The 26837-nt window shown below is 45.3% G+C and overlaps 1 protein-coding gene across 1 annotated transcript; it reads left to right on the top strand.

Moving 5' to 3' along the window:
- The first annotated feature begins 1562 nt into the window (after positions 1 to 1562).
- On the top strand, positions 1563 to 26696 carry FYTTD1 (forty-two-three domain containing 1). Its single transcript, XM_075938187.1, has 9 exons — positions 1563 to 1766; positions 7197 to 7328; positions 12574 to 12719; positions 14081 to 14184; positions 18464 to 18560; positions 19678 to 19742; positions 22404 to 22478; positions 23093 to 23219; positions 24616 to 26696. Exons 1-9 carry the CDS (start codon positions 1631 to 1633, stop codon positions 24709 to 24711), a joined length of 978 nt encoding a protein of 325 aa, XP_075794302.1. The 5' UTR covers positions 1563 to 1630; the 3' UTR covers positions 24712 to 26696.
- The last annotated feature ends 141 nt before the right edge of the window (positions 26697 to 26837 follow it).

Below are 26837 nucleotides of genomic sequence, written 5' to 3'. Positions count from 1 at the left end.
CAATGACCCCTAAAAGACCTTGTCCATTTGGGGGCATTGAGAGGATGAAGTTAATATCTGTTAAGATCGGAGCCTTTGTTCACATTTCTTTTGAATATGTCCAGTTGTGACCTGCTGGTTTGGATAATAAGAGCCATGAATGGCTATTGTGCAGCCTGTCTGTGATTTGTGTGATATTCACCTGCCACCTGGACAAACAGCTTCTGACACCTTTGATACTTAATTGATTTGTCATGGGTTTAGCCAACAATCTGTGTCTCAGAGCAGGTGAATGTTGCTACCAACCAATGCTCCGTTCCAGCACCATATCAATGCAGAAATCAGGTCTATATAATATTTTGATGATAATATTAACATTAGTAGTTAGGGTTGCCAGATAGTTTCACAAAAAATACGGAATCCCCCTCCCAAAAAAATCGGGAAAAATTCTGTTGAGCAAAAAAAAAAAAAAAAGGGAGGGGATGGGGGTGAGGAGCTAGGGCCTAAATGCAGTCGCAGCCCCTATAATTTGCGGGCCACTGAATTTTTTTTACCGGACTGAAGGCACAAATACCAAGCTGACCAGATCAATACCAGACACCTGGCAACCCTATTAGTACTTGGCTTGGTAATTCTATAGAACCAGTCAGGAATATAAATAACCAGTCAGGTATATATAGTAGTGCACTGGGTTATTTATGATGGGTATTTTGCTGTGTGTTAAGATACCTAATTGGCCACACAAGGGCTACGTCTAGACTGGCCCCTATTCCGAAATAGCCATGCTAATTTCAGACTTTGGAATAGGGAAATCCGCGGGGGAGTTAAATATCCCCCGCGGGATTTAAATAAACATGTCCGCCGCTTTTTTTCCGGCTTGGGGAAAAGCAGGAAAAAAGCATCTAGACTGGCACGATCCTCCGGAATAAAGCCCTTTTCCGGAGGATCTCTTATTCCTACCTGAAGGAAAGACATATCGTGGGTGTAAATAGGTTTACAGCATGTTACTATTGAAAATTTGCACACAAGAAGCGGGGTCAATGATATCAAGATAACAGGAAGAAGGCCTCCAGCATTAGGTGGATCCTTTATAGAAGATTCATGGAAGAGCATGGACAAGAATCGTGCAAAACAGGATGGTGTGGAAAAGTTGCAATCTGCATTGGTGGCGAGACTATTTGCATGGATGAAATCACGGCTCTCCCAAGTATTTAGTTGGAGGTGGAGGGCAATGGGACATGGTATTTGAACAATTTAATCCCGTATAGGACGAGCGGCATTGCAGCAAGATCTTTAGTTGCATGCAAAGGTGTGTGCCTGCATTGGTGATATTTAGTCATTCACTGGGGCATTTTCACAGGTCGCTAGTCGAATAGGAGGCTGTTTGCACAAGGACGCATGAGGAAGTCACTCGCCAGCTCTGGCTGGATACGCTCCTCCTAGCCTGTAGAGGGCACCCCAAGAGTGACACCACAGGTTGCCTCGCGGGAGGAAGCTAGAGCGCCTCACTGAGCCTCTCCCTCTTCCACGCATGTGCAGCCCCGCCTGAGGCGGCGCGCATTACCGAGTGCGCACGCGCCTAGCCCATTCTACTCGCGCAAAGGCCAGTCACGGCACGGGCTTCTGGGTCGCTTGGCGCGGCTATCTGCGCATGTGCAGAGTGCGCGGCCGTTGGGCCAGTCGCGTAGGGGGGGGGGCGGCCATGAATGGGTTCCGAGTCCGGGCGGCCACCTCCGGTGCCCGGAGCGGCAGCAGCGAGAGCCTGGAGAAGATCGACATGTCGCTGGGTGAGTGGGGGCCGGGTGGCTGCGGCCCCTCCCGGCGACGCCGCCCGTGGGCCGAGCTACGGGGTGGGGGGGCGAGTGGGGAGTCGTTGGGACCGAACCACCTGTGGGTCTCGCGCGAGGGGGGTGGGCGCGACCACTTCTGGAGACCGCGGGGGGAGGCTGGGCCTAGGGTTCAGTGTAGGGGCGCGGGGGGCCGCATGGCAGGGGGCGGCTCCTGAGAGCACTTCCGGGGACACGTCCCCTGCCCGAGGGGCGGCGGGGGGGCCGGTGTCTCAGGGCCTGGCACGTGCAGCCCACCTAGCCTCAGGCTGGGGAGATGCAGGCCCCACTGCCGCAGGGGGGAGGCGGGCGGGCTGAGCCCCACCGTGCTGAGAGGGGGGAGTCTGCTCGAGGCCTGCCCTGCAAGGGGAGGGAAGTCTGGCCCGGCCTGCCCTGCAAAGGAGACTACTCAGGGAGGGGACGAGGCCTGGCGCAGTGACTCACGCTTCTGTTCCCGTTTTTTGTTACTGTGGGAAGGCCAGGCATTGTTCTCCTAAGTAGAAAAGTAGCAGAGGGGTAGCCGTGTTAGTCTGAATCCGCAAAAGCGACGAGGAGTCCTGTGGCACCTTATAGACTGACTGAAGTGTAGGAGCATAAGCTTTCGTGGGCAAAGACCCGCTTCGTCAGATGCATGTAGTGGAAATTTCCAGAGGCAGGAATAAATATGCAGGCCAGGCTCAGGCTGGAGATGATCCAATCAAGGAGGATGAGGCCCACTTCTAGCAGCTGATCTGGAGGTGTGAATTCCAAGAGAGCAGAAGCTGCTTTTGTAGTTAGCGAGCCATTCACAGTCTTTGTTTAATCCAGAGTTGATTGTGTCAAACTTAAAGATGAACTGTAGCTCAGCAGTTCCTCTTTGAAGTCCTTGCCCACAGACAACCCGCCAACCTGAAGCATATTCTCACCAGCAACTACACAACGCACCATAATAACCCGAACTCAGGAACCAATCCTTGCAACAAACCTCGGTGCCAACTCTGCCCACACATATACACCAGCAACACCATCACAGGACCTAACCAGATCAGCCATACTGTCACTGGTACATTCTCCTGCACATCCACCAACGTAATATATGCCATCATGTGCCAACAATGCTCCACTGCTATATACATCGGCCAAACAGGACAGTCCCTACGTAAAAGAATCAATGGACACAAATCTGATATTAGGAATGGCAACATACAAAAACCTGTAGGGGAACACTTCAATCTTCCTGGACACACAATTGCAGATCTAAAAGTAGCCATCCTGCAGCAAAAAAACTTCAGGACCAGACTTCAAAGAGAAACTGCTGAGCTACAGTTCATCTTTAAGTTTGACATAATCAACTCTGGATTAAACAAAGACTGTGAATGGCTCGCTAACTACAAAAGCAGCTTCTGCTCTCTTGGAATTCACACCTCCAGATCAGCTGCTAGAAGTGGGCCTCATCCTCCTTGATTGGATCCACCTCATCATCTCCAGCCTGATCCTGGCCTGCATATTTATTCCTGCCTCTGGAAACTTCCACTAAATGCATCTGACGAAGTGGGTCTTTGCCCACGAAAGCTTATGCTCCTACACTTCAGTTAGTCTATAAGGTGCCACAGGACTCCTCGTCGCCTAAGTAGAAAAGCTGCTGCTTGGATCTCTCACTTTAGCAATCGCACCCTTGCCTGTTTTTGCTGCTTGACCCATTGGCAAGACCTCAGAAACGCAGGTGTATTCACCATGGAAATGGCCAGGCTTTAGCCAAGAGAGCTTTTTTTTCACCTTATGGAAATTATAGGATTAAGTGGGGGTTGACCAAAACAGCTGCATTTAAACACTGCCTAAAACAAATCTCTCTTTAATTCCATTTTACCTTGAATTTGAGAGGTCTTAATCCCATTCATTATCTTACCATCAAGTTTCCCAAAAGTGTGGGGAGAACAAGACCTGAATCTTAATGTAAAAGAGTTGTGGTTTTTTTAAGAGGGAATAACAACTTTGTTGCCTTTATGCATATGAAGATGCAAAAAAGAGAACAAGCTGTTGTATTTTTCTTTGCGGATCAACTCAAAATATGAGGGTGCCTACAATTTGCCCATTTATATTGTATGACAAGTGGTCTTTGGCAAGTGGCTAAACACAGTCCTACATTTGATCAAAACTTGTGACATACTGTTTCAGTGCTCCCTTAAAGATAGGAATGTGGGAGGACAGAGTTGATTTTTGTTTGTGTATTATGATTAGGCCCCTACTAGGGATGTAAGTGGGTAGTCAATTAGTCAAGGGGAAGGAGTGGGTGCTGGGAGGAGTCAGCTTAAAAGCTAGTTTTCCCCAGCACTGTCTCTGTAGTGCCACTTTCCCCCATACTGGCTCTATCGGGCAGGGGAGAGGTTCAGGGAGGCTGTTCTGGCAGTAGCCTCTGTCTGCAGGGGTCCCAGCACTATCTCTGTGGTGTGGGGATGGGGGACAGGAAGCAAAGCTGTAGTGGTCCCAGGACTGTTCAGTCTTGGCTTGTGCTGGCCCCAGGAGCTAATCCCATTGTGGCTTTGCACTTTAAATGTGGTAGGTAAGTTTACACTACTTAACTTTTAGCAACACAACTATATCGACAGTCGTATCGCTAAAAGTTGGGCAGTGTAGCTGCTGTTTGTGTTGGCTCTTTTGCCAGCTAAATACTTCCGTCCTGAAAAAGTGGCATTAGTTTTGTTAGCAGGAGAGCACTTATGGGCAAAACTTGTCTGGGGGGGATGTCATTTAACATCTCTCAAAGACAAAAGTTTTGTCATTCAGTTGCTAGTGTAGACATAGCCTTATAGATTGTTGTAATTAGACCCAAAACCCATGTGTCTGTTAGGGCAGGTCTAGCCTGGGAGCTAGTCTACACTAGAACCACTACATGGTTGGGCTTTGCCTCCATGAGAGGTGAGAGCATTTCCACCCAACATACTGCTATCAACACCAACACTTAAGTTGTTGTAATTTACATGGTTCTGTGTGTGTGTGTGTGCGCGCGGTGTGGCTTTTTCACACTCCTAAGTAGTGCTGGTTACATCGGCATAAGCAGTAGTGTTGACAAGTCCTTAAAATGATGTATTGGTGCAGTATAGTTGTAGTGCTTAAGTGAAGGCACTATGGTGACAGGAGAGTGCTTTTCTGTCATTGTAGTTAATCTATCTCCCTGGGAGATGGAACTGTGTTGATAGGAGGAACATCAACATAGTACTGCTATTCAGAGGAGTTAAGGTTCGTAAGGATGTTAGATATTGGATAATCAAATAGTCATTTAACCGCATAAAATCTTAGATACACAACTATTCTATAGTCCCTGGGGGCTGCTGCCTCTATTAGAGGCAGCAGCTTGGGGGGAGAGGAGATTGCTGTGAAATAGCCTCTGTCTGTGGCAGGCCTGAGGTTGCCATGGACAGAAGCTACTCTAAGGCCTCTGTCTATGGGGGTCTGAGCTCCCTGTGGATAGGGGCTGCTCTGTGCTGAAGAAGCCCCTGTCGTAGGGATGTTAAATTGCATTTAATCTGGTAATCGAGCAGTTGATAGGGATGTAATAGTGTAGTCGATGAACCAAGGAAAAGTGTATAGGTTAATGCTGTAGATTACATGCTTTTTCCTTTCCCCAACCAGTAATATTTTTAGCAGTCTGGCCAGCAGCCTGGCTTAGTTCTGGCTCACTTTGGGTCTGGGACCTACCCCCCTGCTGTGGCTCTGCATTTAAAGTATATTAGGAGCCAGGTGGGCAGGCAGCCTGGCTCAGTTCTAGTTCACGCCGAGTCTGGGAGCTCAGACCTCCTTCCCCAGACAATGGCTACTGCCACCCCACATTGCTGCTTCTTTATCAGAGGCAGCCCATGGGGCGACAAGCAGCCTATCCACAAGAGGAGCTGGTTTTTAAAGTGGCTTCCTTCGTGGAATAGCTCCTGCCTGGCATCCTGTGCTGCTGCCGGCCCCGCCCTCAGGGACTATAGTATAGTCGACTAACCAATAAGAATTCATGAGGTTACTTGACTATTTAATTAACCGATATTTAACATCCATAGTGATCGTTGGAATTTCTATCAACTACTTGATTAGTCGATAATCAGGAAAGCTGCAGAGCCACATTTGGGGTTAGTTTCCAGCCCCGTGAGCGAACCCTGCTGTAGCCCTTCCTTTTAAGGGTATTAAGAGCCTAGCATCTATTAATACATTTAAAAAGCAGAGGTGCAGAGTCTGGGACTAGGCATGAGCTGGAACAGCTGATTCCCAGCTTGTACCTGTTCTCTTCTCCCCCCTCACCCTTCCCCCACTAGCCTCTGCCTCCCCTGCAGAGATGGTGCTGGGGGGAACTCGCTTTTAAGCTGCTTTCGCCTGCATCGGTTCCTGCTCCCTTCCCCCTTGCTGTCTCTTTCTGATAGAGGCAGCAAAGGTGTGGAGGAAGTGACTAATCAAGTCACTACTTGACTACCTGATAATCATATACTTATCGGGTAGTTGACTAGTTGCTTACATCCCTACCCTATCCATGGGGAGCTCAGACCTCCACATACAGGGACTGCTGCCGCAGAGCAGCCTCTGTCCACAGGGAGCTCGGACCCCTCTCAGAAAAGTGCTGCTGCTGCTCCGTGCTGCTGCTTCTGTATCCGTGGCAGCAGTGTGAGGTAGCAGGAGGCTTCCCAGGAGTGAGGCAGTGGCTGCTGGCTCTGCCCCTGGGGACGATCAAATAGTCATGTAACTGTTGATATTTTGTGCGGTTATATGACTTGCTATCTAACATCTCTAGTTAATATCATTGCCATAATGTTTTGATGCTCAATGGGAGGTTCCATGCTTATGGTGCTAAGGCATCTGTACAGATGACAGGTGCGGGATGGGAAGGGTGCAAAAAGACTGTTTGCTGTTGCTGTCAAGCAGGCGGGACATGCACCCAGAATCTTCCACTGCACATTTTTGGTTCCTGCATGCACTGGAAGCATAACCCAAACTGCAAAGGGGCACAGGAACTGTGGGATAATTATTCACAGTGAATTGTTCTCAAAGTCGATGGTAGCCACCATACTGGGGACATGCTACTTTGAACTGTCTAATTCTGGCACACAGTGGGGACATGCACCTTTGCCTTTACAGAATCTGGTGTTAAAAATCGACCTTAATAAAGTCAACCTTATCTTGTAGCATAGACATAGCCTTAGAAAACCTATTACGTTAGGTTTGGTGAAAGGGGTGGTGAATTGCAAGTAACATCCCCACCAATAAATTTGAAGGGGCAAATACCATCTTTACTCTCCCACTGAGAACTATTTCTAAAAGACTGATTCTGGGAATTTGCCTGAGTGAGAGCTGGAAGGCTTAAAACAAAGCAACTAAGATTTTATTGTTACTTTAAAGTATAGACGTCTAAAGTGTATAATAAAACCTTTACTTTTGCAGATGATATAATTAAATTGAATAAGAAAGAAGAGAGAAAGCAGTACTCCCCCCAAATGAAGAGAAGGTTTCAACAGACTGGAACTTGGCAATTCAAGATGTGGGGGACCAGATGGGGAATCCAACAGCAGACAGGTATTGCTTTATAAAAATACAACACAGTTCTCATAATTCTTGTGAGGTGAAATGGCAACTATTAAATAAAATCAGATAGCAGCTCTTTTTGTACTTTTATGAAAAAATTGACTTAATAGTTTTCTCAATGTCTCTTCCAAATGCTGTCGTGTGTAGAGTTTAAGATCCAAAAGTTTTGTCTCCCAGGCTTCCTTTTGGGCTCAGTGTTTGGATTTCCATGGACAACAGACACTATGGATGTTTCATGCTCGTTCCATGACTCAGGGAGTCTCGCTCTTCGTTCAGCTTCCTCCTGGAAGTTGTTTTGATAGAGGTAGTCCACAATAGACTATCTCATTCTCTTCTGGGGACTGGGAGAGAAGGATATCACAATGGTCAGGGTTTGTAGGTCAGAAAACCTGGAGTCCTTGCCAGTCCCTAAAACTTTCTGTAAACCAGAGCCAAACTGTTACACAAACTTAATGAATGTGTGTATCTCAGGCCCCTCACAAAGGCAACTGATAACTATACATTTTTTTCATTTCAATACTCGGTTCAAGTCTGTGAAACTGCCTCTGTGCAGTAAGCCTCTAGTGCAGGGATGGCCAACCCGTGGCTTGCGAGCTGCGTGCGGCTCGCAAAGGAAAAAATTGTGGCTCCTGACAGAACCAGGACGAACCCGGAACCGCTCAGGTCAGCCGGTCTCACGGCCAGGCCGCTCTGAGCCGCATGCGTGCTTACGGCCCGTGCCATTCTGCTCATGGCCATCAGCGCACTACCTCAATTCTGCACGTGCAGGCCAGGTAGCATTCAGCATCCCAGCCTGCACATACTAGCAGCGGCTGTGCTCCGGGACCTGGGCATAAGATTGGGGGAGGGGGATTGGGTTACAGTGGGGAAGGGAGGTGTCTGGCTCTGGAGAAGGGGAGGGAAGTTGGATTTGGATGGAGAGGTGTGCGCATGGCGTCCTGGCGAGCACATGTGCAAAGCTGGCCACTCAGACCACGTGCCCCAGTGCCTGGGGAGATGTGCGTGGTGGTAGCAACAGCGGCTTTGGCTCCGGGACCTGGGCATAAGGTTGTGGGGGAGGGGGATTGGGTTAGAGCAGGGGGAGGGGAGAGGACGGGATGGGGATTGAGTTTGTGGGGAGGAGAGGATAGAGTAGGAATCCTGGTACTGCGTGCCAGCTCCAACTTCTCAGGAAGCATGCGGCTGTTGTGGGGAGCAGAGGAAGAGCATGCGCTTCCTGAGAAGTTGGAGCTGGCATGCAGTCCTAGGAGACACACACTCTCTCTCACACACACTCACACCCAAAGCAGGCTGCTGGGGGAGGGGCCAAGCAACAGACCTGGTGTTTCAGGAAGCGTGCCAGCTGTTTATGGGAGGGAAAGGGAGGAGAGAGGAGGGGAAGATCAGCTCATGTGCTTCGAGACCCATAATCCCCAGGAACTGGAGGAGCTGTCAGTGTCCCTTCCCCCTGGCCAGACCCACCCCTCCTCGCACCAGCACCCTGCCCCAGCACCCACCAGCGCCTTGCTCCAGCACTCTGTTCCCTGCCTCCACCAGCACAGTTGGGGCCACATTAATGAGGCTTGGGGTTTTTTGGAGGGGTTGTTTTTTGCATCTCACTTGTGTGGTCCCAACGGACTTTTCTGTGGCTCAGTGACCCCTGACTCAAAGCAGGTTCCCTGCCCCTCTCATAAATAAAGATAGTGCTGAAACACATTGTGTTTGACATATTTTTTTAAAAATGAAGCCTGGCCAACAAGCCCCCAATTGGGGCCAAGCCCCCATCTGGTGGCAGCATCGTAACACTCCTGCATTCCCCCATACTCCAAACCGGAGCGTATCATACACTGGAACCCCCTGTCCTGAGCCTCTCATCCCCAAAACTCCTGCACCCCCACATCCCCAGTCTTTGCCACAACACGCCTGCACCATCCACACTCTGCAGATCTGTGTCCTGAGCCCATCATATTCCCAGCCTCCCTGCCCTTGGCCCCTCATGCACCCCAGCCCAAACTCTTGCACCCTCGCAGCCACAAGCCTGCAGCTTGCTCAGCACCCCAACCCTCCACCTCCTGACCTCAATACTGTCCGGCCTGGAGCCCCCTCCCTGGCACGGCGTACCGACACCTATTTTCCCCCGGTGCAGCTCTTTCTTTTTTTTTTTTTTTTTTTTTTCTCCGCACCAATTTTCTGCCCTGGTAGGTGGCTCTTCACACTCTGTCCACTGCTGTTTTGGCTCTTCGACTTAACGGGTTGGCCACCCCTGCTCTAGTGAAATCTAAGTTCTTTACTCTCCAGGATGCACAAAAAGATGGAGCTAGAGTGCTTGAGTGAGCAGCTGCTTCAGCTACCTCCTTTGCGAATGAAGATCTTGCTATGTCTCACTTCGCAGGTCCACAGTGTTATAGTGTACTGGTGGTGCAGGGGAAGAGATCTGTATATAGGTAGTGAAAAGGCAGTAAGAGATTTATAGTAAAACATCAGTCAATGTTGCTATCTAATTCTATTAAAGATTTCACTGGTAATGATGAATGTTTCCAGTAGACTATGTTCAGATGCTCTTGAGGCACTAGATCCTTGGTGGGCAACCACACAAGTGGCTGACACACTGATGGTTTGGAAGGTAACTATTTGTACTCTCCGCACTGTGGATGACAGTAGTTATACAAAGTTAAACTGTCTAATTCTGATGAAATAATAAGCTCATGATTAATGATGCACTAAAGTGATGAGGCATTTAAAAATTCCGTTTACTCATTTCATAGCAAGTAATTTAATGTAAGCTTGCAGCTGTCTCTTAGCAATACAGTGGAATTTTAGTAAGAAACAAAAGGAGACTGTTGCTAATACAAAAAATAGAAACAAGAAGTGTTGTTAAAGTTTATATATATATCAGAGTGTTTGCTTTGTTACTCAGGTATATTTAGAGTGTGAGTAATGAGTTGTGTGTTAGTTCCAAAACAGAGGCTTTGTATGAAAATCAAACCTAACTCATAACAATGATGATTAATTTAAAATAAATTTGCAAATGAACCTCTGCTGTGTTTGCAGCCCAAACATTAGAATATTTTGCTAGTACATGAAGGGGTAGGTTACTTTGACTGGAAATGATATATTTATGGTCAAGCCTCCTTTCACTGTCCAAGCTGTGGCAAATGCAAAAGCTTAACAGCAAAAAATGAAAATTAGAACTGAAAATATTACATGTATCTTAAGTGACATTTAGTAATACAAATACTGGACTGAAATAAAATTGTTTCTCCTCAGTCTTAGTGAACGCAAGCCAAAGTGGGCAGTTCCCATTACTAGATCTAGCTTAAAAGGAGCAAATGTTACAAAACTTTTTCAGATTTGAAATCTCAAAAAAAAAAATATTCAGCTCTAGTCTGCACAGCTAGACAGGATCACCTGCCTCTAGTGGAAAATGAGCGATATTCAATTCACATGAATATCTTTTTTTCAGACTGAACAGTTCTCTTCCAAAGCATGTCAATGCCTGTGTATTTATTGACTCATTGTTTAGACGTTCCTTGTACCGTTGCCATTCGTTGCTCTTTGTTGTGGGGGTTAAATATTGCATCTCTGCCTTGACACAGCAATAATTGTTTTAAATTCATCTTTATTGAACCTGTTATTGAACTAGCAGCCCCGCTGTTTCATTCTGAGGTCTGAATGCACCCTCCCGGGATGTCAGACCTTGAGCCTATCTCTCCAGAGGTGGAATTGTGTAGTTCTCCCCCTGTTAAATCAGGCTCTGGATTCTAGCCTTTTGGATATCAACAAAGACTACCTCAATGAGTCCAAATTTGGGAGTGTGTGACAGCAGCTGATCAAAGTGTGTCTCAATTTCTTGAAAACAGTGCATTTATTCTTTCATACAGAGGTACAAAGTGCACAGGGCTGCAATACAAAACAAGAATCCTATACACATTTCCTTAAACTTCATCTCGCAAGCATGTTTGGCTTATTCCTGATTTGACTAGGGAGAAATATGCTTCCTGTTTACATTATACTCCCTCTGTCTCTGAGTCTTCCCAAACTGTTGACTTTTTCACTGACATGCCAGGTTGTGTCTCTGGCCACTTGCTGAACTGTCTTGTCTATCACTATCTTTCAGCTTTATAAGTATGACCCTACCAATAGGGTTGCTAGATGATTTAACAAAAAATACCAAACACCTCCCTCCCAAAAGGGAAAAAAATCTGTTGGGGGTGGGGGGAGACCAAAGTTAAGACCAAAAAAAGAGGGGGGGAGAGACCAAAGATGTTAAGCAAAAGTTGCACCACTCCCTCAAGTTTGGGGCCACACACTAATCCCCAATGCACTCACCCCTCCCCTAGAACCAGGCCCTCCTAGCGCCCCCCCATCCCAATGCACTCACCTCTACCCCTGAGCCAGGCATCCCCAGAGCTGGGAGCGCCCCCCCAATCAAATGCGCCCGCTCCCCCCCACCCCAGAGCCAGGCACTGGAGGAAAGGGACCACTGGGTAAGTTAATTTTACTTTTAGAGTTGCTGCTCCTGCTGGCTGCCTCAGCTCACACTGTGTAGAGGGAGGCATTACATGGCCAGCTCCCAGGTCTCTGCTGGTCACGTGGGCCAGAGCAGCATGCACTCCGCTCCCACCCCAGCCCAGCGCCCCCCCTAGTGTGACGCCCAACAACTGCCCCCTTCTGTCCTTCTTCACTACGGCTGTTCTGTGCTCCTCTCACCCCTGCCCCCGCCAGACGTGTCAGGGGAAAATTGTCCCTGCCAGGCTTCTGTCCTAGGGAAACAGGAAATACCGCACATTTCACATGTCCAATATTTCCTGGGTTTTTTTGTGTGGTGGGTGTTTTTTTTTAAACGTGATGGATCCCGCAAATACCAGACTGTCCGGGTGAAAGAATACCAGAGGAAAGAATACCGGACACCTGACAACCCTACCTACCAAATTCATGGTCAGGAAAAATGTGTCTAACATCCCTAGCTTACATTGACAGCTAGCTGATCAGTTACAATGAGTATCATGTGTCCATGGTTATAGGCTGTGGTTAATGTTTTCTCTAATCTTTTCCATCCATGTGCAGAATAAATGGTGTGACTGAGGCATGTGCACCACCAGTAGAAACAAAAAACCTAGCTTTGGGTGCTCTGCTAATCAGCTGGGCAGCATTTGAATCTTTCCTGAGTAGTCACAAGTGCACAGCTTACAGGGAATACTGACTGCAGTGTGTCCTTGGGAAACAGTTCAGTAGTACTGCTTTTTTTCCCCAATAGGTTTCGGTAAGAACCGTTTGGGACGCAGAAGGAGAGTAACAGGGAGGAAACGGCCATATGGAGTTATAACTGGCTTGGCAGCCAGGAAAGTACTAGGTTCACGTGGAGGGATAAGTCCTCTGAACAGACAACCACTTAGTGAGAAGGTAGGAATACAGTTTTTCTGTCTTGTATAACTATCTGTGCTTGGCAATGGGAGAGTAATTCCACAAGTAAGAATTGAGTAATTGAGAGACAAGCAGACTATAAAAGATGCAATATGGTTAGTTTTTAAAATGTGATAGTTAAACTATAAATACATTGATATAAGTACCTGGTGAAACCTGTCTATTAAATGAGGGATTGCAAATCTTGTCGCCATAACTTGTCCAAGATCAGTTACTTGAAAAATTTACTAGTTCTGAATGCATTTTTACTGTTATATTACTAGCTCATAACGTTATATTAAAATAGCCTAACTCTAAATCCTAGCTTACTTCCCCCCCATTCCGCTCCAGATTTGACTTGGGTTTAGAGCTTATAATCACAAAAACTTAAAGCCAGAATGTAGTGATTTGTACCATATGAAGGTATTTTGGAATATCATATCTGAAATTATTTGAATTCTAGCACAGTTACAGGTGGGCAAGTAAGAAGAGTAATCAGAATGGGACTGTTAATCTCTGCTTTCTTGTGATGTGCAGAAATTAAGAATAGAAACATTCTGCCATATGAAACCTGAGATTCTCTCTACAGTGACATACAGAATTTGTACCTAGTCCTGGAACTCCATCAAGCAGCAGACTCTCTAAATCTATTAAACCAAGTAATGAGTAACAGAAATTGTCAGGCACAGGTCCAGGACGAAATATACCAAATCTTAGACAAATGTAGTAGATTTTTTTAAAACTTAACAAAGTTCTAAATTTGAGTTGACTTAGGCCAGGCTGTGTGCTCGTCTTGTGGCAAGTACGCTAGAATATGGAATTCATCAAAATCATGCAAGTGATTCCTGACATCACAGCGGACTGTGGTGTTCTTACAGGATTCAGGCAGGAGGGGGAACAAGCCCTTTCTAAGGGGAAAGAAGTGTTTTACACATACGGAGAATCAACAGTTAAGAAAATATGGTTGAATTGGGGTGACCTCTTCAGCCAAAGTTTGCCGAAACCAGGGTGACTAAGGATCCTAGAACTTCCTGTAGTGTATATCTTCAGATGTATACAAGTTATGCTTAAGTATTTTCTCTGAATTACAACTTGTAACAGGTCTTGGACATTGGTCATTGTCTAAATTTGGGCAGTTTTTTGAGGTCTGAGGGGGGGAGGCTTGGAGGAAGGGAATACATAATCTTAGAACAGAGGTAAAACTGTTCATGGCATAAGTGTCAATCCATTAGCATCAGTGAAGTAATCCATGAGATGGTTAGGCTAATATTATTACATTTGAACGAGTTATGAAAGGGCATAATCTAAATAACTATTACTTGGATATTTAGTAATTTTCTTTATTTATAATGAACACACAGCGAAACTACCCAGTTTTGAAAAGGAAAACAACCCTTCAAAGGCAGTTTGAATTGCAGAGAAAACAAATGCCAGCTCTCAGGAGGCCTGTCCCATTAAACAGGAGGTGAGATTTATAACGATGTGGTTTTGAGATGCTTTTTCCAGCTAACCCCTTTGATAACGATGAAGAATTCTGTGTCTGGCAGTGCTGGCATGGGATCAAGAGACTTAAGAGTGGCAGCATAGGAGGATACAGTTAATCTTGTACAGTTAGTAGCCCTCATGCAATACCATGATTTGTGTGCTCTGATGATGGGATTATACCTGGTTCTCTATCTTCATTTATCAGAAATATGTAGCATGCGTGTTCCAGCTCTAGAAAAATGGCTAATGCATGGAGTTAAGCTCTAACCATAAGACCCTTTTATGGGAACTACTGCCATGTTCAGTTTCATGAAAACTGTAGTGTGCTTTGTTTGCTCTGAAATTATTCCAATGGTTTTTGTTAAACCTCAGATAAGAGGTGGCTTATGCTTCTATTTTAAAAATAGTTTATCATACAAGACAATATTGTGCACACTAAATATTAAACATTGCCCCATAGCTATTGGTGAGATTCTCATTAATTGTCTGGCTCACTTAAGAACAACCAGAGTGGGTTAGAATAATGGTCTGTCTAGTCCAGTGGCTGATGCCAGATGCTTGGGGGGGGATGAATAGAACATGATGGTTTTTGAACGATTATCCCTTTTTGTCCAGTCCCAGCTCCTGGGAATCAGACGTTTGCCCTTTTGTATCCTAAGTTTGTGTAAAACTGCAAACTTTCCATTGAGAGTAGGACATTCTAATGTAGTCAGCTACAGTGACTATTGTGTAGTCTCACTCTGTTGTGAGTCAAATGATGTGGGGGTTTGTCCATTCAACTTTTGTATGTGGACAAGGGTCCTCTGGTTCTGGCCAAAATAAAACATTCACTTCTTCTATCCTGTTCAAGTGGAAAAGCTAAATATGTGGACTGTGCAATCTAGGGATGTAAGCTAATAGTCGACTACTCGCACCCTCTCCCCCACTGCCTCTGTATCAGAGGCAGCAGGAGGGGGGGAGCGGGAGCTGGTGCTGAGGGAGAGCCATCTCCCTACCCCCGTACACTTCTGCCTCGTATCAGCCAGCAGCGCCAGGCGAGGGAAGAAAGGGGAGGCTGCCACAATATAGCCCCTGCCCGTGGTGGGCCCAGGCTGCTCTGCATCCTGCAGAACAGCCCCTGGCCCCGAACAGAGGCTGCTTTGTCTGGAGCAGCCCCTGTTCGCCAACAGCAGCTAGGGCTGGCTGCAAACAGGGGCTGCTGCCAGAGTAGTCTCTGTTTGTGGGGGTCCCAGCTTATTGCTAGGACCCCGCCATGGACAGGGGTTGCTGGACCCAACGTGAGCTGGGGCTTAGCAATCCTGGCTCAATCTTGGCTTGTGCCAGGCCCAGGATCTTGCCTGCCTGACTCTTAACTACATTTTAACTGCAGAGCCACAGTGGGCGATGACTCCTGGAGGTTTCCTTCCTTATCGGGTAGTCAATGGAAATTCTGTTGACTACACGATTGGCTGATTACTCGCTTTCTAACATCCCTAGTGCAATCATGAGCTGCATAAGACTAAATTTTTGTTTTAGGGGTAGAATATTTCTTGGATAACTTTCTATTTCTATCCAAATATTGGTGGTAGCACTCTCTCCATTAGATGACTAGGCTGATTCCAACTAAGAAAATCAACCTAACCTTTGTTAATCACTTGTTTGTTGTTTGGTTGGTTGGTTTTGCCCCTCCTCCCCCCATTCTCCATCCATATGGCCTGTTTTGTTCAGGAGTGCATAACTTAGATGTTCTTAGAAGTCTCCAAATTTCCATCATTTTAAAAAGAATCTGCTACAGTCTTCCTAAATGGTTTTGACAATTAGACCATAATAACTTAAGCCAGGGGTTCTCAAACTTTGTGATACCACGACCCCCTAAAATGCTAAATGAATTTGTGACACCCCACTGCCCTGGGTCACTTCCTCTCCCCTTCTCACCAGACGCCTTGCCCTCCTGGGGATCCTTCAAGGCATTTGCGGTCCTCAACACCCTTCCCCCCCCCCCCCCCCCCCCGCACGCTTCTTCCCCCGTCTTTCTCTTCTGTGCCTCTTTTTTTCTGCTCCGCATCCCTTTGGTGCCTTCTCTTTCTCCTCTCCTCCCTTCCGTCTTTCTCTCCTCTCCTGTGTCTTCTCTGCCTCCTCCTCTGACCCCCACATACCCTTATTTACCTCTGGGTCCTCTGCCCTGATCCAGTCCCCATCCCGCTGCATGAGGGACCCCGCCCTCTCCAGGCTGGAAGTGTTCGGTCACCCAGCAACCGAGCCCTGGCCAGCTCCTCACCTGTCCGCTCCTGCGCCAGTGCTGGCTTCACTCTCCCTGCTGCCTTGCCTCCTGCTGCAGTTGAGTTGCGCTCCTGGAGTCCCGCAGCCCCAGCCACGCTGCACGGCTTGCCGACGGCTGCCTTCCGCCGCTCTTCGCGGCCCGGGAGAGAGGGGTTGCAAGTGAATCCAGCTGCGACCTTTCCCCCCCCCCCCCTCCAAGTTAATCAGTTTGAGAAATGCTGACTTAAGCAATTTTATTATCATTCAACGCTCACTTAAATACGTATTTTCTTTATTGAGGGCACAGCTGAATTAAAATATTGACTTGTATTGGTACACTAATCTTTCGAGATACCATTTCAAAAGGATTCACAGCTGAGGCACAAGACTGAGAGCTAGGAATTCTTGATTTGATACTGGCTCGGACAGTTGTGTGGATTTTGTGAAGCTGCACTGAATCTCCATTTCCCCTACCTAATTAGCAGTTTGTGGCCGCATTAATATTTGCAGAGTACTGTATATAGTGCATTGCTTGTGTGGGCAACAGCACAAGCAAGGTAGTTAAGCAAGTGTAAATACACAAACTGGATGAAGTTTTCTAGGCTCTTGAGCGAGTCAGTAAATCAATAAATGTCATACGTACTTCAGGTTATCAGTTGATATCAACCTGCCTTACTTTTAGGGTTTAAATCTAAGTGGGCTGTTCAAGGAGAAACAGCAAATAATACAATGACACACACAAGAATCCTGGAAGAGACAAAGGAAAAGCTGTTTGTTGGGTAATACCCCCTCTGTCTGGCTCTAGGCCAGGCTAGAATTTTGTACGGCTGAGCATAGGATCAAAGGAAATCCCAAACAGTGAGAGTAGACAGTCAGCTCCTAGCTTTGGTCACAACCTCTCCCATGTGGATCAGAGTGGGACCCATGGTTGGTCCCCATCCACATAGGAGAAGTAACTCATCCTGGCTTTGTCGTGACCAAAGCAGGGAGATAGTAAGCTCATATTGCATTTGCCAACCATCCTTGCTACCATGTTGTCATGGATTCACAGGTGCCATGCTCTCAGCTCCCTATGGTCCCTGTGGGGAACCTTCTTCATTGTGACAGCCCTTCTTGGGAGTTACATTCTGAGGGATTAAGCCCAAGGCACCACCAACTTCTAGAACCAATCTTTCTGTGAGCCTCCCTTCAGAGTTCACTCATTTTGGACCTCCTGGAGGGCCTCCACACCAAGAGTGGGGCAATATAACCCTGGAAGAAGCGGGGGGGGAAACCTGTTGTCAGCAGAGAAGACCCAACACCTATTATTGACAAACACAGAAACAGAGGGTGTATGTGGCTTTGAGCAGAGCAGATGGCTTCTTCCAAATCAACTCCAATGTGGAGATAAGCTGGACCACTTTGGGCTAAGAATAGCAAGGTTAAGCTTAGGTAAGAAAGCATGCACCTAGCACTTTCATTTTGAGTCCATTTTCCTAAATACCTTTTGAGGAATTAATTAACAATGGTTTGTTTTGAAGACACAGTTTTTGTGCCCATGCATAATATGCTGTCACAGGTTTCTGAAGAGAGAAACTCTCACAGGTATCAAACCTGAGTTACCTCTGTCATTGACATGGTTGGGCACTGGGGGGGATAGGAGGAGGGCTGTAGCCCAGAGATGCAGACTGAGTGGTTCCACCTAAAACGAGGTGCAGGAAGTCAGTCCTGTCACCTATAGGATGCACCTGAGAGACTAAAAAGTGGTCTAAGGTACTGTTTCTCCTGTAGCCATTACAACTCCATGTGTCTTATTAAATTTGCATTGATCTTTTTAACCTGCTCTATCCCCATTTAAATACTTAGTTTGGGACAAACTAAGTTAAAAGGCTCAGTCTCTAAATGAAGCTACTGTGTGACACTTCTTTTTAGTGATGCATTGTAGAGTATGCACCTTGATGCCATTGTCCTGTCTTGTTCTATTTTTCTCTAAAGAAATTTTTTTGATAATGATACTGATTTTATATTGCAAAATGTTACAGGAGTAATATACCATCCGCTTTTGCCAGAATTGGAAATAAACTAAGCCAGCAGAAAGACATGCGTCAAGCAACATTCCTCTTCAGGAGGGGTCTGAAGGTACAATAAACATTTTTTTTAATTAAAAAAAAAATACTGTGCACTAGAGTAAAAATTGAATGTCATTTTCTTCCTCAGCCCCTCATTTGGTGGATCAGATTACTTAGATCAACTCTCAAACTCACTTGATGTGTTTTCTTTCATTTCTGAGAAAACAGCACTTCAGGTGACCTTGCAGCATACCTTTCCAGGAAAAACTTGGTCCTATCTTGAGTTAAAGATTACTTTTAGAGCAATATGTGAATCTGTTCACCAAAAACTGCTGAATCATTTTGAGATGTATGGAATTGGTGTGCGTATTCCATGATAGTGGCAAGCTTGTGTAGCTCCTATGGGCTTTTAAAGCTGGGGGGGCTACTCCAAGAATTTGGAAAGTGGTCAAGAGCTGCACTCTTCCATGATATTAATGGTGGGAGGTGCAGGGTCTGGGATGGAGGTTGGGTGAAGGAGGCGGTTGTGACCTGGGGCACTAGACTGGGATGGAAGGGATTGGATTGTGACCTAGGGCAGGGATTTGGGTTGTGAGCTAGGGCAGGAAAGGGTCTGTGATTTGGGGTGCCAGATCTGGGTATGTGCAATAGGGGGCAGGAGTGGGGGGGGCAGAGAGTTCGGGAAGGGAGGGACTAGGGTGCTAGAGGTAGGCTCTGCCAGGAGACCTACCAGCCAGCAGTGGTTCCTGAATCAGCCTCTCTGCCTGCTCCGCCCCTGCACACGCTGTAGCCATGTGCTCTACAGCCCCTTGTGCTTATTACCGCATCACAGTTTGTGACGCTCTATTCTCTACTCCAGCCCTATGTGTGAGTAAACTTCCATCCTGCCTGGATCTTAGACTCGATGGAGTATCCCTCATCCCTATCTGTTGTCTTGGGTTACATTTTATGGTCAATTTTTTCATTTTAATCTCTCTATAAAAATAGCTATATTCTAAGGGAACATGAGAGTGACTGGGGCCTAAGATATGACCCTCTGCAGTTGAACAGCACTGAAATTGTGTATCTGTTTTTGGTGTACATACTATGATGGATTCATAAATTGTTGTTCGTGTTTTAACCTAATATTGCAAGATCAGAAAGTGAAACAGTTTTCAAATCCTGCACCTATCTTTCTGTGTTTTCAGGTGCAGGCACAAGTGCAGCCGGTAGAAGAACTTCTAGATAATCAGGCAACAAAGAGGTCTCGCCAGTAAGTGCCATATTTCAGCTCAAGAGCTGCAGTTAAGGCTTTATACATCTTAACCACTTTGGTTTAGTCCTTCTATAGCCAGAGGACTGTACCTTGTTCCTGTTGTGGCAACTGGAACCTTCTCTTGATGACTTCTGAGATGAGTACTGATGTGAATTTGGTTGATGTACTATGTGCAGGAAACTGTGTTTATCCCTTCCCCCCTCCCACCTGCCTCCTTACTTCCTACAGCTGCTCTTAGTTGAACTGGAGGGATCACTTGCACATTATGGCTATGTCTACGCTACAGCTCTATTTCGGGATACCGGAGTATCCCAAAATAGCTATCCCGCGTCTTCACAGCAAGCCCATTATTTCGAAATATAATGGGCTCGCTATTCCAACATCCCTGTAAACCTCATTCCACAAGGAGTAAGGGACGTTTTGGGATAGCGGGTTATTTTGAAATTTGGCCCAGTCCCAGATGCCATGCCTCTGCTTTTTAAATGTATTAAGAGCCACCAAGCTCTTAATACGTTTAAAAAGCAGAAGCACTGCGGGGGGAGGGGGGAGGACGACCCAGGTGTGAGCCGGGAATCAGCTGTCGTGGCTTGTGCCTGGTTCCCCTCTCTTCCCCCGCTACACTTTGGCCTTTTAAATGTATTAAGAACCTGGTGGCTGTGGCAGCTACTATGCCTAATTTATAAACCCAGTGCCTACAAAACAGTTTTAAAATCAGTAAGAGAGGCCACTTGCCAGGCTTACGTGTGAAAAGGGAGTTAAAATTGGCATCCTGTCAAGAAAGAGGGAATCTTCACTTCCCAAGCTCTTTGTGGATATGCAAAAGGGTTGGCAAGCAATAGTAGGAAGACTAGACAGCTCGTATGGGAGTATCATATGTCACAGAATTTCAGACTCGCTATTAAATTTGATGGATCATATTGGCTGTCAGAAGATAGGATACTGAACTAGATGAACCTTTGGCCTGACCCAACATGGTCGTTAACTATGTTCTTATCTCAGGGGTGGGCAATCATTTTGATGGGGGAGGTGAGGGGCACTCGGAGAATTTGGTAAGTGGTCAAGGGCTGCACTCTTCCATGATATTAATGTAGGAGGTGTGGAGTCTGTAAGGAGGGTTGGTTGCAGAAGGGAGCTTGAGATAAGACTGGGGTGTAGGAGAGGGTATAAGGTCTTGGAGGGAGTTTAGGTGAAGGAAGGGGTTGTGACCTGGGGCAGAGAATTGGGGTCCTGGGTGCAGGGTGTGGGAGGAGGTATGGCTACGGGAGGGGGTGCAGGGTCTGGGAAGGGGGTGTTACCTGAAGCAGGGCTGCAGGAGTTTTGGGTTATCACCTGGGGCAGGGGATTGGGATGCACCATCTGGGAAGAGAGTACGTGTGTAGGAGCAGGGGTGCAGAGGATTAGGGTTGTGACCTGGGGCAGAGGTGCAGAAGAAGCAGAGGTTTTGGGGAGTGAGGGGGTGGGGTGCCAGGTGCACACTCTGGGTAGGGGGTGCTTACCTAAGTGGCTCCTGGACAGCAGCCCAGCAGGACCCTCAGGCAGGCTCCCTACCTGTTGTGTCCCTGGATAACACTCAAATTGCGGGGGATATGTGCTCGCTATGTGCTATGCGCTGGGCGGGGCCCTCCATGTACTGCCTATATGGCAAGCACAGCCATATAAGCACAGTCAGGCAGCTCTGGTTGGTTTCTGGCCAATGGGAGCTGCGAGATTGTGCTAGGGATGGGGGCATCATGCGACATCCCCTCTCCCACCCTGGGGTGCAGTGTGCATAGATGCACGTGGCCTCTGCAGCCAGCTGCTTGAGCAGTGTGTGTGGACATGGCAGGCAGGAAGCCTGCTGAGGCTCCCACTGGGCCACAGAATGACAGAGCTGGATTCGGCCCACCCAGATTGCCTTACCTACACCGAATGTTTTCAGAAACTCCCACTACTGCTCTAGCAATTATTGAAATGCTAGGGTAGATTACATAATGGCAGTCTGCAAGAACTCCTCTGAATAGTGAAACAACATCATGGCTTCAAATGCCTGTGCTCAGTTTATATAGATGCAAATATCCGCAGCTCATTTTTGTACGTATGGATACGGATACATATTTTGTATAGGGATGTGAACGACTAGTTGCTTCTCCCCCTGTCTCCCTTGTTGCCTCCATCGGAAGGGGGGGGGAGAGAAGGGAGGCAGAGGAAGGGGTGCTTCAAAGTAGCAGTAGGCCAGATCCTGGGCTCCATGTGGTGCTGCCACTTAGAATCCCCACATTCATCCCGGGGCCAGCTGGGGACTGCTTGAGTCCCCTGCTGGCGCCATGCTCCCCACAGCACTCAGCTTTGAAGTATAGCAACAGCCTTGGGGCTGTTAAACTTTAAAGGCAGAGGCGCCCTTATCAGTTAATTGAGTAGTCGATGCATCAAGTATTTGATTAGCCAATTAATCTAAATCCCTAATTTTGTATCCATGCAAATCCTCTGTTTGCTAATGGTCCATATAGATATGTAGCTTGTCTGTTTGTGTGTAGTCTTTGTATAGCACCCTGTATTCTGAAAACTCTCTTTTTAGAGTTCTGACAAATTTTAAAAATAGTGGCTAGTCAGGAACATGCATTTCATGTAAAGCCCAAATGGTATGCTGGGATTTCAGCGATTCCTGTGCTTTCAAACTAGATGGCGAACTTCCACTACAAACGGAGGAATTCTGACTGTATCTATTGACAACCCTGGAGCAACTCCATCCCCAATGTGAGTAGAACATTCCAATCTTCTTCCTTCATAATTCCAGTTATTGTTTCTGGGACCATTGAAGAAAGTTCTCCATACTTAGAGCTCCCCATGACTTGAACGGGAACTCTGTGGAGGCTTTGCAAGATCAGGCCCATTCTTTTTCTCTCTCTGTGTTCCGATAATGTGTAATTGTTGGGATGTACCTGAAATTGCCAAATGAAGAGATTGATGTGGGCTTGGATTGAAAAGTTTGTGTGGCAGTTTAGAATTCCTAGGTGGATAAATTTTCACCTGCTACCTCTATCCTATCAGAACTACGCTGAGTTCCCCTCACCAAGTCTGAATGACTGCCAATTCTACTGCTCTCTTTTTCAGTCCATTTAATCGGTGGATAGATACTTGTTTTTAGCGAAGTCATGAATGGTTATACCCTGTGTCTACTTACTATCAAACACTCCCAACCATCCAGTCAGTATTTCAACCATATTCTAATAATTCTTCCTTTTATTGAGAAATTAGCAGTTCACTTGGAAGTATAGACACTTGTTTTTTTCATAGTTCAGCTTTGTAACACTTGATTATTGTTACATAAATCTTTATTCAATCTGCCATTAAAAAAAGTCATCTTTCAGTTCTCAGAAGCCACGATTAACTCCTATTCCTATGCCACCATTTCTAATGAAGAGGGACCAACCAGAAGAGAAGAAAATTCCCAAAGGAGTTACATTGCAGTTTGATATCAACAGTGTTGGAAAACAGGTAAAAGCTGTTTCCTAACACTTACTTGGGGTTATTCAACATATAAATAAAAGGGGTGTATGGTATTCCTTGTTAATAGCGTTATCTAGGGCTAAACAAGGGGACTTGCAGTTAGGCTTATTGATTCTGCTTCCTGTTTTGGCATTAGCTCGCTGTACAACTCTGGACACGTACCTAACCTCCCTGTTCATGCTTTTTCCTACCCGTTAAAAAAATCTGTTATGCCTGTCTACCTCACATAGGATTTAAAAACGTAATAGTTGTGTAGCGCAGTGGTCTTATGTGCAGCGTCATAGTACCGTGACGCCTAAGTCTACAGAGTGGAACAGATCAAAATCTGACATTTGGGGAAAACAAAATTGTGCAATTTCATGGTTTCAGAATGTGGGCTTTTTGTGTCTAACAAAGTTGCCAGACGGAATTACATCACTCTACAGTTATGCAACAGCTGCGTCTTAAGGAAAGAGGAAAACAAATACGGAGGAGACTGAATGACATTCAGAATACCAGAAAATACATAAGTAAAAGTTCAGACTAGTGTTAGCTCATCAGTGTTTCAGGCAGTGAAACTAAAATCATGCTGTGAAAATACCCTGTAAAAATGTCATTGTGTTATGTGACATTCAGTGGTTCCAGGTTAAATCTTGCTTTACAAATAAAGCTGTTTTTTTCAAATGGACTCCCTGTTACCTAGAATAAGATGGTCATGCTGAGTTCCTTCCTTTTGGGAATCCTCATACATACTGAATATTGCAAGTGTTCTTGTGCACCAACTCCAGTAAGTGAATTGTTAGCTAGAATAGAATCCAGTTTTCCCCCTCAACTGTGTGGGCTCTAAAACAACATGGCTGTATCTATATTGGCACCCTTTTCTGGAAAAGGGATGCTAATGAGACCAGTCGGAGTTGCAAATGCCCCGGGGATTTAAATTTTCCCAACTCCGACTGGTCTCATTGGCACCCTTTTCTGGAAAAGGGATGCTAATGTAGACACAGCCCATGAGTATAAAATAGTAAAAACTTGTATTAATCATTCAAGTTGGCAGATGTAATTTAATAAATATGGAGAACAGATCTGAGGAGTAAAAGTTCCATTTTTCAGCATTTTTTACCTTAATTTTTTGCATTTCCTAACTGGTCTTGCAGCTTAACACTAAATTAATGTTCTTGCATCTTATATGGTGGTGGTTCTACTTGTTTTTAAATATTTCAAAAAGAAGGAAAACAAACCTAACTTCTCTTCAATGTTTGTTTACATACAACTCAGATGCCTGTTTCAGTAGAGGAAAAACAACTGAGTAGAACTAGACAGATATTCTCAATGTCTTAACTTTGTTGTTGTAACAGATCAGTCTAATATTTTTCAAGCTTTATACTGAAATTATTTTGTTTTGCAGACTGGAATTACTTTGAATGAGCGCTTTGGGATCCTCAAGGAACAAAGAACAGCCCTGTCTCAGAACAAAGGAAGCCGTTTTGTAACAGTGGGTTAGAGGCTTTCGAAAGGACATATACATAAAGACTCCACTGATCTGAGAAACTGGGATGAAAGTGCACAGAAGAGTATCGCATATGTCACTGATGTTCTCCAGACTTTTTGTTAAGATGCAGACACAATTAAATATCCTATTGATTTTACTTTTATTAGTAAAAAGACATGATGACCCAGGCAAAAATGGGAAAAACTGATCTGCTTGGTAAGTGGTGTCATGTCGTGATCTAAACAAATTTCTGTAACCCCAGCTGGTGATTAAGGCAGGGGATTTATTTTAGTTTCCCTCACTGCCAAAGTACAGATGGAAGGCAAAAATTAACTATTTTTGTGGCATTCAGCATCTGCTCCTCAATCCCTGCTATAGTGAGGCTCGTGTCTACGTTTCCATTACAAATCTTTCTTTTTGGAGGGGCGGAGACTGTCAGAAAACTTCCCTGCAGATGGCAGTTTGGCATAAAGCCTGAGTTTGAGAGTTTATTTTTGTTCAAGACATAACTGCCTCTTTCTCTTTCATAGGGGTTTGGTTGGAATTCTTTATGCTTTTGACAAGTTATTTTTTCTTCCTTAGAGACTAAATTTTTGGCATCCTCATTTGAAAAAGTAAAACTATTGTCAGAAAGATGAGATACTTAATAAGTATGAAGAGTATACTACCCATCCTTAAAATTGGTCCCTCCAAGGCAGGGTTTAGGTATATTGGTTGGGCAGTATTAGAGAAGCTTGTACTGCAGATGTTTATATTGTATCTGCTTTCTCAGTAAATGCAACTTTCAGTCTCCTACATTTTGTTGAAACTCTGCCCTTCTGTTCCCTTTTTAGGCTTTTCACACATTTAATGCAATATGTTTGTGTTTGGTGTCCCTTTTTATAAAGCTAAATTCTGACTTTCATACAAGAAAATGCAACATGCCAGGTTTCCTAACCGTCCCAGAATCTAGACTTTTAACGTCATAAACCTTGCCCCTAAAGGCTTTCCTTGGTCTTTTAAGAAGCAGCCACAAGTAGACTATCAAAAGGCACCTGTTTGTGTAGAATACCAAAGAGAAATCAAGGGTGAGCCTGACCTGAAGTAATGTCAAGTATGTTGACATTATTGAAGCTGGGGAAAGAGTTATTCGGAGAAGAGGCCCGCATTTTGCAGACACTTAAGTATATAGTCTACTTCATGTACATGAGTAATCCTGCTGACTTCAATGAGACTGCTAGCGTAGGTAAAAGCTATGCATGTGCATAATTGTCTGTAGGATGATCACCAAATTGGAGCATCCTCGTTGTGCATTCACACCCTTAATGGAAACAGATCACCTGTTCAAAATTGTTTAGGTAAAATTACTTTTAATCAATAAGCTAGTGAATTTTCAATTTTCATAGCAGTGGGACTTAGATATACAGATGAAAGGAGTTGTTGACTTACTGCAACCACAAATACTGATGGGGCAAAGTAGTTTTTATATTCTCTTGCTTGGAAGGCTATGGATTCAATTTTTTAAAAACTGGTTTCTTTGCACTTTTTCTGAAATTCTGAGCGAACAAGTTGTTTACCCAAGAGTTTAATGTTGAGAGCATGTGACAGTGGAAGGGCTTTCTTTTATATAGCAGTTAAGTCAAAATGCATCCTTGACACTGTTCAGTACTTAACCCTTTATTTTTAACTTTGAAAACGTACCTAGAAAAATTAAATTAAACTTCATGAGTTTTAAGGGTTTTTTTAATGACCAGTAGAAATATTGTTGAAAAAAGTCCCTCTGTTAGAATTTAGGTAGAAAATGTGGTAGTCATCCTGTTCTAGTGCATATGTTTCCTATGTACCAGGATGCAACATAGATGCAAAACATTGATGCAATGCATCATGAAAAGCTAGTTTGTATTTAATGAGAAGATGGCTTTACACTGTACCTTTTGATATTTTTTTGGAGACGTTACAACATTTGGATCTATTCTGAAGCTTGTTGGTTTTTTAAAAATAAAATGTTACAGGTTTCACATTTTGTGCCTGTTTATAAATCTTTGGCCAGTATATTGATGAATTATGCAGATTTTGAATATCCTGCAAGGGGGAATTCAGTACTTATTAACTGTAGCTGTTAAACTTTCAAGGAACATACAGAAAGTAAACATAAAGAA

This window comes from Pelodiscus sinensis, chromosome 10 (assembly GCF_049634645.1).
Source record: "Pelodiscus sinensis isolate JC-2024 chromosome 10, ASM4963464v1, whole genome shotgun sequence".
Taxonomy (NCBI): domain Eukaryota; kingdom Metazoa; phylum Chordata; order Testudines; family Trionychidae; genus Pelodiscus; species Pelodiscus sinensis.
Note: the sequence above shows the minus strand (reverse complement) of the source record. Positions and strands in the feature narration are given on the sequence as shown.